The sequence below is a fragment of the Vidua macroura genome, chromosome 13 (genome assembly GCF_024509145.1).
Source record: "Vidua macroura isolate BioBank_ID:100142 chromosome 13, ASM2450914v1, whole genome shotgun sequence".
Taxonomy (NCBI): Eukaryota; Metazoa; Chordata; class Aves; order Passeriformes; family Viduidae; genus Vidua; species Vidua macroura.
Window position 1 is genome coordinate 15,577,041 of NC_071583.1, and position 13,603 is coordinate 15,590,643.

At 43.4% G+C, this 13,603-nt stretch overlaps 1 protein-coding gene across 1 annotated transcript in view; it reads right to left on the bottom strand.

Moving 5' to 3' along the window:
* The window catches only part of SFMBT1 (Scm like with four mbt domains 1), a 65,882-nt gene that overhangs the window by 11,302 nt on the left and 40,977 nt on the right, over nt 1-13,603 (bottom strand). The window contains exons 3-11 of the mRNA XM_053989275.1: nt 13,369-13,463; nt 8,612-8,852; nt 8,147-8,235; nt 6,979-7,225; nt 6,194-6,291; nt 5,327-5,428; nt 4,316-4,466; nt 2,399-2,481; nt 393-519 (exon numbers count right to left, since the gene is read on the bottom strand). Of these exons, the coding sequence (XP_053845250.1) occupies nt 393-519; nt 2,399-2,481; nt 4,316-4,466; nt 5,327-5,428; nt 6,194-6,291; nt 6,979-7,225; nt 8,147-8,235; nt 8,612-8,852; nt 13,369-13,463 (1,233 nt within the window). The remainder of the gene's footprint in view (nt 1-392; nt 520-2,398; nt 2,482-4,315; nt 4,467-5,326; nt 5,429-6,193; nt 6,292-6,978; nt 7,226-8,146; nt 8,236-8,611; nt 8,853-13,368; nt 13,464-13,603) is intronic.

The window sequence follows — 13,603 nt, forward strand, 5'->3', positions numbered from 1 at the left end:
GACACAGGCTTACTCTATCTTAATGAAGAAACTTTCCTTCCCAGGTCTGGCCAAGGCTTGCTCAGAATGCAAGTCACTCATCTGTGAAACTGTCACAAGGCCTCTGCTTTCCACAAGGCCCCGCTCAGCACTTTGCACGGTGCATGAGCCCAGCACTGACTCTGCAATGCACAAATGCCATTTTTGGCTTAAATAAGCAGTGCCAGCCAAGGCAAACTGGAAACAGACAATGCAAGTGGGTTTTGACTATGATTTCATTGAGGAAACAGTGCCTTGCTGCCCATATTCTGTACACAGTGAGTTTGCTTCAAATACTCCTCAGGTTTGGGGATGGCGCTACAAGCAAGTGTAGTGATGGGCAAGCACTCCTCTCTTCCCCCAAATCAGCTTACCCTCCAGCTGAAGCCAGAGGTATGAATCCCTTAACTTGGTGACTGTAGCAATGCAAACTTCTTCAGGATCAACTGGGTTCACAGCCTCCAGTTTCATGTTCTCTTTGAATCCATGGTCAGAAGATAACTAGGAAAAAGCCAGAACACTTCAGTAAGACACCAGCTGTGTATCCAGGATAGGATATGAATATCCATGGACAGGAGCAACACAAAACCCTCAGTGCCTGAATAACACAGAAAGATACTCAACACTGGCACAGGAGATTTCAGATAATTAGCACACTGTAAACAAGTAAGATATATCAAGAACTACAATGAATTTAGACCTAGCAAAGAATTTATTTGTCCTCAAAAAATAAGGATGCTCAGGCTCACTGAAAAGACTGAGTGCATTCTCAGCAATCAGAAATTCTCTGCTGCTTGCCACCTGAGTGATAAGTCTGACAAATAGTCTGACCAGGTTCTCTATTCTATCATGTTAACTTGGAAATCCACTTTACGTATGCAAATAACATTCCTGCCTCATCTGAGTTCTGGCAGGCAGAATAGGAAGCTTTCTTTTCGTTTTACATTTTTTGGATAAGCAGGGTCTTACTTTATTCACCAATATACTTTGCATTTATATTTTAAAAAATCCCTAAAACATAAGAATAGATATTTATCTGACTCTGGAGCTCTTGAATTAAAGATAAGAAGTACCAGCCAGAGGACTCTTCTTCCCAGAGCCACTCTGCAATGTAATTACAGGATCAATACATTATGAATTCTGGAACTAGCGTACAGTGATCAACTCTTCTCAGAAAAGGGATAATAAATTCAGTGACCTGTTCTAAGATGCCACAGTTTACAAGAGAGAACAAGGGCAACAAGAATTCATAGCCAGCAACACTCTCTTCAAAAACTGGTAATTATTCATTCTAATTTCTGCCCCTAAGCACTGCAATAGCCCAAGTATGGTAAATGGAACTGGAAGGCAGGTGTATAATAGTATCCTTTCCTGCTTGACAAGGTACTGTGCTTTGGGGGACAGCAATACTGTCACTGAACCAACAAAAGCCCAAAATCTTGCACGTCCTTCAGGCACTGGTTAATGCAAAATGATTATTTGGTACTAATCTAAGATGACTTTGTATTGATTAATACAATGGAATTAATTTTTCAAGCTGAAAGGATGGAAGATTGAAAGAGTACCCTTAGTAAATGAAAATAAGGTCTATTAAAAGGCCCTGTTTCCACAGTTACAGGAGTGCCAATGATTGATGCTATTCTATGTCTCTTCCACAGACTCTTACACATCTCAATTTTGCAAAACAAACATTTATTTTCAGTCTGCTTTATCACAACTGAAACATTTGGTCCACTGCTTTCCTATCTAGGAAGCTGGCATGCAGCTACTTCAGTGCACTCTCATTTATACTCTCTTATCTCTTCTGCTTCCTGAGTTATCACAGGCAAGGTGTTATGGTGCTTAAATGTGTCCAGAGGAGGGCAACAAAGCTGGTGAAAGGGCTGGAAGGAATGCTCTGTGAGGAACAGCTCAGGACTCTGGGTTTGTCCAGTTTGGAGAAAAGGAGGATGAGGAGTGACCTCATTGCTCCCTGCAGCTCCCAGAGGAGGGGACATGGAGAGGGAGTGCTGATCTCCAGGGACAGGATGTGTGGGAATGGTTCTGAGCTGTGTCAGGGCAGGTTTAGACTGGACACCAGGCAGCACCTCTTTACTGAGAGGGTGGTCAAACACTGGAACAGGCTTCCCAGAGAGGGGCTCAAAGCTCCATCCCTGTCAGTGTTAGGACAACACCCTTAACAACATGTTTTAACTTTTGCTTAGCCCGGAAGAGGGTCAGGCATTGGATGGGATAATTGATCATTGCAGATTCTTTCCAGCTCAAGTACTCTATTCTACTTGGAAAGGCAATTAAAGTAAGAAACAAAAAAGGTTCCTCTCCCTGGAATCAGGGGTGTCACTAAGGCAGCAGAGGAGATTTTCCTGCAGGAGAGCCTTACCAAAGGGAAGCAGCTCTGGGGAGCTGCCTCAGCACCGCACTGTTTGAGGTAGTCAGCCCAGTCAAAGTCCTGGCCAGGGTAACCTAGGACAGCAAAGAGCCAAAGGTTAGAGCTTAACAGCTGAGACTCATTTCAAACCCACCTGAACACAGAGACTGAGACCTGTTTGGGTCACTCAGGTTTGTGAGCTGACTTAGGGCTTCAGGGAGCCATGTGAGGTCAGACCACTCCAACCTGAATCATCAATCTGCCAAGCAGACAAGGGCAGCAACTGAAACTTGGGAAAGCAGTTTCACTCCTAACAGTTTTACCCATCTTAAACACTTTCACAGAGTACAGATGAAATTCAAGAAAAATTTCTGCAACTGCTGTTGTGTCAGCTCTGAAACTATTTTTTTCAAAACAGAGCACTCAAAATGTGTACAATATCAACATGCTGTTCTCCCCAAGACATGTTAAATACTAAGTCATTAAAGAGAGCAGTAAGATGTGCCAAGAGCCTCATCAAGTCTGATAACAGCTGTAAATCTGCACACGTCTGAAGGGAAGTGTCTTAACAAGGAGTCCATCAAGAGACAGAGAATCCTTCCAAGGAAAATTATATTCTTCTTGGGGGAAATACTTGGCTTCCCTGTGATCTAAAAAAAAAGCAAATAACTGAAGGGAATGGGGCCCCAAAGTGTGCTGCCATGTCAGTTTGAGGCTGGCAGTAAATTAGCAAGGACACAAGTGCTCCACTTATTCCACTCCCCTTAAAGGGACACCTGTGACAACAGTTTAAGAAATCAAACAAAATTTTAAATCCAGTGTAAGAATATAGTATTGACATGACAATCTAAAATTGTAGAGAGCCAAAGTTTCCCTCTGAGCCTCCTTTTCTCCAGGCACCCTCTGCTCCCTCAGCTGCTCCTCACAGGACTTGAGCTCCAAACCCTTTCTCAGCTCCATTCCCTTCCCGGGACATGCTCCAGTCCCTCAATGTCTGCCTTGTAGTGAGAGGCCCAAAACTGAAGCCAGGGTTTGAGGAGTGACCTCACCAGTCCAACCCAACTTATTCTGTGACTCTTCTCCTCAGAAAGGGCTGAACCACAGAAAGATTTAATTATTCATTTTCTGTTTTACCAGTGCCAGTAGGGCTCTTGAGACCTCACACAATTCAGAATGTCCACCATGTGCAGGGAAACGTGAACAGAAACTTAAAATCTTTGTCACCTCCAGTCACATGCCTATAGAGTGAGATTTCACTTTTCACATGCAAAATTCTAGGAAATGCTGGTCAGGTAGAGCCACTTTTCACACCTTATCCAAGGAAAGCCAGAAGACAAACATCCTACAGTCTCTGCTCCTCTGATGTAAGGAGCAGCTAAAACAAAACATTCTGAATTGTGAGGTGACAAGTAAGAGAGCAGAGGACCAGGTTTTACAGTACCATTGACACTTCTAGTTTGGGAAAATGAATAAATATTTCAGCAGTGCAGGAACACTACCCTATTCCCTTATATCCTGAAGCAATGTTTCAACAATCTGCAACAGTGCCTGATAGGCCATTGGTAAAAAAAAAAGTTCATTAACTTCTGAGTGATAAGATAGCCTAAAAATATTATAAAATATTGGATAACAATGTTCCATTCTGACCAGAAGCAAAAATCCAATGCAAAGACTACAGGCTTCTGATATCATGTTAATTAAGCCTGAAATCAACATTTCTTTCAGGCCTGGAACACTCAGTTCATCCATTCCAGTGTTCAGGTTGTTATGCACGACATCCTCATCCTCCCAAATCCATGCTCGTGTCTGGGAGACCTCAGTTCCCCAAACGCAAACCTGCTGATTTTCAGAACTGGATCTTTCCTGTGCTGCTAGGTGCCCAGGTGCTGTGCTGAGCAGGGGTGAGCAGGAGGAGCTGCACAGACATACCTGGCGGGGGGCTGAGGTGCAGCCCGTTCTTCAGGCTCCACTGCACCGGGAAGATGCCGGCGCTGTTGACGTGACAAACGTAGCGCTGGCTGCTCGCGCGCTCGGCTCTCAAGTCATCAATTTCTATCATGAAATATTTGTCATTGTACACCTGCAGCCAGCCAAAAGAGAACCACAGGCTCTTGTGAGATGCAGATTCTGATAGCTTTATTAAACAGCAGCATTGTCTGATGGAAACTCTTTACCTTGAAATACTGGGAGGGTTATGAAAAAGTAAAATTAAAAGAATCTTTGGGATTCATAAACCAGCAGACTCATCTGCATTATCCAGAAACTTAACAAATATAAATAATAAAACTTAATGTCTGAGCACTTGAAAGATAAGGTGACCTAGTGCTTTAGGGAATTTTCTCATGAAAAAGGCACAGAAATTATCATCTTTGGTCTTCCTACTATTCTATAACAAACTGCTTATTTCAGCAAGGCTGAACTGCATCCCAGGATGGACTGTCACAAATAATGCCACTATACCCCTGAAGTAAATAGAAGCAGGACAAGCAAATAGCAAAAAAAGTAACCCCTGATCATGTTGACGAGTTTTCATTTCAACTCTGAAACCCCTCATTTGGAAATCAGGCCATCTAAATATCATGTGTACGCAGAATGACATAACCTTCACAAAATCAAAACCCCAAAAAATTATCTCCAGGTGCATACTCAGATTGTGAGGGTATATAGCCAATCTTAAAAATCTGGCTTTGACAATTGTCATCATTTGATCTTTTGAAGCTTGTATCTTTATGGAACTTTTCCCCTCCATTGAAATCCAATGGTTTCACCACCAGCACTTGTTTGATCAGGCAGCCTGTCCCCTGAGGGAGACAAAACACTTCACTTGGAAACTAACCCAAGATTTTAACATAATCAGTTAATGAGAATTCCCTGAGCACTTAAGAACAGAAGTAGCAGTAGAACTGAATCTCAGCAGGACTGGTTTAAGAACTCTGGTACCTTGAGAACTGTAGCAGGAGAGATAACAAAGGGAGCCATTGGGTCCACAGCTTCCAGCTTCATGCCTTCAGAGAACGAGTGCACTCCGATCACAGGTTTATCCTGGAAAATGATGTGTTGCTCTGATTACCTGCCCTCCTCCATCAAAAAAGAGATGCACCTCACATAAATCAAGTGAAGAGCATGAGTTTTTACAGAGTTTTTATCAGTTCATCCCAGGAAATCAACATGTCCCAGTACCAGCAACTTCTCTAAATGAAAGGCCAACAGTGCCCCCTGAGACTGACAGTTTTTGATGAGTTTTAGGAAATTGAGTCCCTGTGACTTCCTCCTCTGCCACTCTCCACACAGAAGCAAGATTTGATAATACAGAGTGGTCCTGTAAGTCAACAGAAATGTTTTGAGGTTTCTCCCTATAACCTTTAGCACTCCTCATGAACTACACTAAATGAGAGCTCTCCAGGCCTCCATTTCCAGTCTAACAGAAACCTGCAGAACAGGGCTCCTGCTCCAGAATTATCCATATCTCTGTACGTGACACAGCAAATTCACAAGCAACAGCACTTCTACTTATGGGTCCAAGCAAAGCTGAGAAAAATGGACTAAGAACCTGAAGGACTAAAACATGTGAACCGTGACAACTAATGACTCACATAACTCTGATGGGTGCATTGTCTAACTTACCAAGAATTGATACCAGTATGATTATTTTCCCTTATAATTACATTTTTAAACCAGAGAGAGAAAGGGAATAAATTTTAAAAACCAACAAAATAAAACAAGGAAAGAATTTTGAGTGACTGACTTCCCCGAATCATTGCTCAGGAATACAGCATTTCTATGGTATCATCCACAGCATTAAACTACCTTAAAAAGATCTGTAGGAACAGAGGACTCCTCCTCCTCCTCTTTCACCTTCTTCAGGATCTCTTGCCAATCTGCTTCACTCCTCAAGGACCTAATGGCTTGAGGAAAAAGAGAGGGAAACAGCGAGTAGTCATTTTTCTTCTTCTTTTCTCTCAGAACACATAGCATTAAAGTTTGATTTGTGCCCCTCCAAACTGCCAAATTCTTTATCCCAAGGTTTCCCCTCATCAGGAAACATGTTACATCACTAGCAAGCTCAAAAGCCATCCCTTTGTGTTTCTGCCACTTTTTGCCCCCCTCCTCTGATGACCTACCCTGACATGGACACGCCTGATAGATGTGTCCACCTGTCCCAGCCTCTGCCTCCGCTTCCACACACTTGTTCCTTCTCTTAAGAAAGATTTTCATATTTATAAATGCTATCTAAATCAGTCCAGTAGGCTTGAGGGTCTCAACTGCAAAAGCTCCTGCTGAGCAGTACTCATAAGACCACCCCAGGAAAACAAACATACCAAAAATAACCAAATCATGAAGGCAATCCCTTCCTCACTTCTTTCCTTTGCACACACAGGAGGAAAGTTTTGACAGGCAAAAGCATTTAGAACAAGTGGGTGAAAAGTCTTGTAGGACTATTTGTGCCTTCACCTATATTTTATTAGGTACAGGACTTGTCAGATCCCATGGATTGTGTGACCACCACATGCACCCAGGAGGACAATTGAGAGCACTAAAGCAGCAGCCTCTACCCTCTGATCACCACGTACAAGACCTGTGTTTTTAAGTACCTAAAGGTGGTTGCAGGCTGTATCCATGCTGAGCTGCCCAACCCACTTGGTGAAGGAAAGGGTCCAAATAGAAGAGCCACTGGTCAAATTTGTCCAAATCCTCCAGGCCCTCATATCGCAACTTGAGCCTCCCACCAACATTTTCTACCACGATGACGATCCAGGCTTCCAGGGAATCCCGGATGTTTTGCAGTTCCAGTCGGGAGCCGGGTGCGATGAGATCCAATGGATTTTTCCCTCTGTGAAGCTACAAAAAGAATACAAATGATTCTGTACAACAGAACAAAACAAATGCCATACTTCCACCTCCTTACACACATTCTGTCTGCATAAATAAAGTATGAACTCAGAAGCACAGAAATCCACATCCCTTCCTAACACAAGTCAGAAGTGACAATGTTCAGAATTGCTGGTGTTTGTGTCAGAGTTTCTGCCCTGCCTGTAGATACAGTCACACATTTCACTGAAGTCCTCATTATCATTTTCAGAGACATTATCATTTATACATTCCAGGTTTGAAGGAAACACGAATAACCTCTTTCTAAAACTGAGTCATCCAGCATACAAAGATGACTAGACAGAAACATACAGACAGAACTGTTAGCTGTAATGAAGGTGTCAAAGGCATTTTCCAAAAACCATTATGTTCTGTACTTTACAACCAGACACTGATATAAGGTGCAGATATTGTTTTAAGTGCAGAGCAGGGGATAAAAAATTTGGTTCTTCACTAGCAAAGATGTAATTAAATGAAACAATAATGTCACTGTTAGTAAAAAATTCCAAAACAAAACAATTCAAAGTGAAAGGAGTCAATTGAGAAAGGAGACAACATGAAAGCCAGATAAATAAAGCATTATTTTCTTAGAGCTGTATGGAGGAGGAACAGAATAGAAGAAGACTGAAACTGTAGGGAGTTGAAAAAGGTCTTTCTTTTGCCAGGATTAATGAACAACCCAAACCTGCAGCAACAGATATGTTTCAGGACAACACTATAAAAATTAAATACTGTAAATAGGAAACACTAGAGAGTGGAACTCTAGGGTCAACAGCATATTACAAGGCTCCCTGAACTTAAAAAGGCAATTGAACTGACAATTCAAATAAGGTCCCTTTAATGATGAAGGGCAAAGCCAAAACCTAGTATGCAGCCCCTTGCAGCACTTACCCCCTCCAGCAGGTTAGCAGGAGCACTGCAGGCCCCCTTGAGCACCCGCTGAAGGAACTCCTCCTGGTCAGGTATCTTGTCCTTGATACCTAAGCAAACAGTGAAAGAGAAAGACTCTGATTTTTCTTGCCAGATAAAGATTATTCAGACACAAGATGTTGCCACAACCTTGTGCTGCCTAATTCAAAAGAATCTGCCACACACCGGTTAACAACTTAAAACAAAGAAACAACAAAAAAAATCAGCTTCAAGGAAATGTCAAAGCAGTAGATTTTGGTGGTGATGATTAAGATAACCACAAGCCTCTGTCATGGGATTTCAGGAAAACACAGCAGATAACCTCAGCTTGTCCCCACAGCAACAGCACCTGCACACCACAGCAGCTCCACAGGCTGCCTGCCCGGCTGACACGGGACAACAGCACCTCTTGGTGTGTCCCCCTGTGTCTGCAGACAGAGCTGGTACCTTCAGGCACTTTGAGAATCTTCTTGTTCTGCTGACACCAGCCGATGGGGTGCAGGTCAGCAGTCAGGATGTCACACCAGAAGTCGGCCTTGCGGTCCTCGCCGTAGCCGTCGTAGCGCAGCAGCAGCAGCTGCCCGCACGTGGTGATGATGGTGGCAACCCAGTAGGTGTTCTGGTCAGACTTGACAGCGACTTCCAGCTTCATGCCAGGGGCAAAACCATTCTGCAAACTTGTATCCACCTGAAGAGGAAGAAGATCATCACATCTGAGCACCTCTCAGAAAGTTTGCTGAATAACAGAGGGAACATTTAGACAAGGTCATTAGCAAAGAAACTCAAGCCAAATGCCACCCAACCTCTTCAGAGAAACAGTTTTATCGCATTATGGGACCCAAACTGGAATGCACACAGAATCATCATTCATGAAATCTTCTTTGCATTTAAGAATATCTTTTCAAGCTTCCCCACCATTGAAAGGCTTTCCCATTCAGCTAGGCTGGCAATCTGAGCAAAACTAAAGGCCAAACTCAGCACCACAACTTTGACTTGTTGTGTTAAATTGTGTCATTCAAGGTCTTTGGACAAAAAGCCCATTTAAAGTTCACACACTTGCCTTAGGTAACAGTATCTGTCTCTTCCACCATGCTCATCTAAGAAGTCACAAACCTGCACAAAGTGCAGAATAAGGATTTTTAACCTCTCTATACAAGAACCTAAATAATTCTGTATGCAGCACTGTTACATAAATTGCATGGAACATAATCAGTCTGCATTCTTCATGCTTTGACAACAATAAAGCACCAGACCCTGGGAGTGCTCTGTTTTTATGTGGGTGTGCTGTGTGCAGGTGACCAATCTGCACAGGACTGAGACTTAAAAGAGAAGGCAACACCTTAAGTTTCTCAAGTTTATGCCTAACTTCTTCTAACTCAAACAATCCCAAAAGAGCAGATGGACCCTGCTCTGCTTGCTCTATAGAATGTTCTGATCTATGCTTAATTCCAAGACCTCAGTCCTAATTAAAACTCTGACATGTCAATTCCCCATTCTCAGTTGACTGTAACTCATGTTTTCTTTCTTTTTTTAAGATGTCCCAAGCTCTATTTCCTCTTTGAACCTACTACAAGAAAGGCTTTCAGTATGATGCAGATGGAGCAGATATTTTCTGGGGTATTTATTCCCAATTCTGTGCTGACAGTTCAGTAACTGCCATGGCTATTATAGTCTCATCAGCCAGCACATACTGGTTTGCTAAAAATAAAACTAAGAGAACTACACTAGAAAGAAAAGCATATGCCTGTGTTAACTGTTCATATCCTTTGGGTTAATACCCTTCACTTAGAGAAGTCTCCTCTTAAAAACCTAATCAGCAGGACCCAATACCTGCAGGCATTTTGAAGTGGTATCATAGAAGGTGTCTCTTAAAAGACAGCTGTCTTGCTGAAGAGATATTCCCAAAAACTTCATGTTCTGATTCCTGAGAGAAAAGCCTCGAGCTCAACACAGCATTTGAAGAATTGGGAAATCTGCGCTGCTTCCTATACTCGATCTTTCAACAAAGCCTCAGGGCAGGGAGAGCAGGTTTCAGCAAAACCAAGAGCGGCGGGAGGAGCGCTCCCCGCAGCCGGTGCCTTTCCCAAGCTCTCCGGGCCCTTCCCGGGAGCGCCGCGCACACGGAGCCGCTGCCCGCGCCCTCTCCCGGCGGCGCCGCCGGGCTGGGGTAGCCCAGCAAACTCCTTCTCCAGGAGCCTCCCGGGTCAGCCTGGCCAGGATGGGCACCCTCCAGAGCATCTCCCCTGGAGCAGCGGGCCCGAGAGCGCAGCTGAGCTGGCCAGGAGCTGTGACTCCAACCCCCGTGTCCCCTTTCCACCAGGAGCTGTCCCCAGGTTGTGCTGCGGCACAAGCCAGAGCCAGGGATGCGGCGCGGTTCAGGGGGAGAGAATGATAAGGAACAGACAAAAAGATTAAGAGCAGGCAAGAACACACAGCAAATAAACGTATTCAGATGATGCTGAACACCAACTTGTTTTTCATGGTCACACACGTGTTGTGAAGGGTAGAAGGGAATTTAAAAAGAGCATTTGGTTCTAGAGGAAGTGTATTTAGACTTGGAGGGGATAACAACACTGGCATTCATTACAGCTCCAGGTTTTTGATAAGTTCTTTTTCTTGCTACATTTTATGCCAAACAGTCACTTTGATCTTGATATTGTTTAATTTTTAAAATGATAAGAAATTAAACATTAGAACACACTTAGTTTGAGAAGTAGCTTAAATTCTCCAATGCGTCTTACACATAGCAAGGCAAAACGTTCAGAATTAATATAAGCATACAAATATAGAAAGTCACCTCTCCCATAAGCAAGTCCAGTGCTCTGCTAACACAGGCTGTGTAATCATGGATTACATTTCCTTAACCTGACCACGTATTCTCCTACAACATGAGTTAGGTATTTCTCACCCACAACTCATAATGGGAGCTCACTACTTCAGTATTTAAAAAAAACCAAACTAAACCCATATATTTCCATTTAAAAATGTATTTATATTAATCATTTTATCATATGTGTTCATTTGCTCTTGTACTAATACTATCCTTCAGCTCAGAATTTTCCACTCTTTTTTTGAGAGTAAAGCATGTTAGCTTTCCTGATGGTGGATTATAAAAATATGTCATTCCTAAAGTCAAGAAACTGGGACCACAGATTTGAGCTGGAGGGAATACAATCAGCAGCACAGCCACACCAGTGCCTGCCTGCTCTCCACTGACAACCACTCACCTGATGTACCCTGGAATCACACTAAGCTTGTCTCAGTGCTGTCACAAAGGCTGTCACTCTCCACTGGGAGGCAGTGAGGCTCTCTACTCCACCTTTTCCAACACATTACCTCCTAATGGACCACAGAAACCCCCAGCATGTGACCTTGCACTCCTGCACTTCTATTAACAGCAAGACTACGATATAAATATGCTCCTCCCTCTGCCTGTCAATTCAGTGTCAGCAATAAAGAATTTTATGCCAAGCTTATTACAGAGAACATCAACACTGGTCTCTGGACAAATTCTAAGGAGCTCTGGTAGAAAATGCCCAATAGTTCCATTCTGAAGGTGCAGGCATCTATTTCCACACTCACTGATGACCTCCTTGCAGAGGTCCAGGCCCCCCAAGCCCCCAGGGCAGTGGGACAAAGGGGCTGGGCTTTGCCCACACCTCCTCACCAAACCACTCTCCATCACAATGCCACCTCACCAGCAACACTGCACTGTGTTCCTCACAGGCAGGCATTAACAGCAATACAAAATGTGGAGATTTTTTAAAACCTAACTGTATTTTTATCAACCGTGGCCACAGCCACCAGACCTCAGACTTGACACAGCTGAGCTGGTGCAGGTGCAGTGAGTCTTTCAAAGTGTGCCTTCTGCTAATTAACAAAATCCAGCTACAACATTAATTCAGCTGGCCACTGCTGTAAAGCTAGCATTACAATTAATTATAGAGTGTCCAAGCTATGATAGCAGGCCTCTTTAAGAGAGATCCAGTGAGGTAAACCACACCAGAAGAGACAGACCATTCCCTGTATTACTGCAAAATGCCATTGCTCTGGTTCCATGCTGTGAGCTGGAACCACAGCAGCTCAGTGTGAGCTGCATGGACATCACCACCCTCAGCTGGCTCTAGCTACAGCCTCAGTACACCCAGGAAAAATAAAGCAAGCACAGTCCCCTTCCCTTCAGAAATGAGATACCTGAATTGTTACTTTGAACAAAAACCTTACAATTACATGCCAGTGTTCTAACAGCCTCTGTGAAGTCTGTATTTTCTATGCATCTTTACTACTAACACAACTGACATATTTTAGCAGATTAGTTAATAGTCTTCATTTCTCCAGGCTACCCTTGGACTCAAAATGCTTCATGATCCTTCACAAACAGACCTCGGGCTGTTTTCCTGCTGATTTAAGTTTCCTCATACTGAAAGTCATGGTGTTGGACCCAAAAGCCTGAGCACCACAGGGTGTCTTCCAAGCAATGTGTCACACACAGTCACCAGTCTGGAAGGTGCTTTAATTGTTGCAAGAGAGCCAACAGGTTTGGACACCAGCTCTGTACAGTTCACCTTCACTGAGGACCCTGTACAAGAAGGCAGATTTCACATCCAGATCTCCCCCAATGGGACAGTGCTCTCCAGGACTTTACCAGCAAACATTCAAGATGTCCAAGGGCAAAGACAAGGGCTTATCAAGACTTCATCCTATTCATTAAGCCTGTGATCAGCAATTATCCTAATCAGTTTTCTAACTACTACAGTCAGGTGTTTGGCAGAGGTGTTATTTTCTCCTTGCCGCCTTGAGGTCTGCCATTAAAGCCTTCTCTAAGAGCAAATTTGAATTCTGCTGTTCAAGAACTATTCTGCCACCAGCTTTCTAAAGCTACTCCTCCATAACAGCTGTCCGGGAGCAATTACCAAAAGAAGAAAGAGCTTCTTGAGAAAAATCAAGCTTATCTTCTGGTGCAGAAAAGACCTTAACTGCTTAGATTTCAGCACTTGTGGGTGGGGTTACCCTGTGCTACATACAGGAACAAAGACAAGAAACAGTAATAAAAAGGTTAAATTCTGCATTTCTCTATAAAAAACATTATTACAGTTAGTCTTCCAAATTTGAGAGCAGTAATTCATTCAAAGAAACCCTAAACACTTAGTGTATCAAAGAAACAATGCAGGAAATGCTAAGCACACGTGCGCTCCCTTACTCACATGTTTAAAAGATCCATGGGGGGCTGCAGTTGCTCCTGTGTCTTCTAGATACTCATCCCAGTTGAATTCCATTTCTTCCACACTTGAACCAGCATCTGGAAGAGAAGCCAAACAGCAAAACCCACTTTGGTTCCAAAAGACCAAGTACACAAGTGTGCAGTGAACACATTTCAAGAAATGGACAACACTGCTTGGCCTTTCATTACCTGTGAACAGCACTTAATTAGCTGGACTT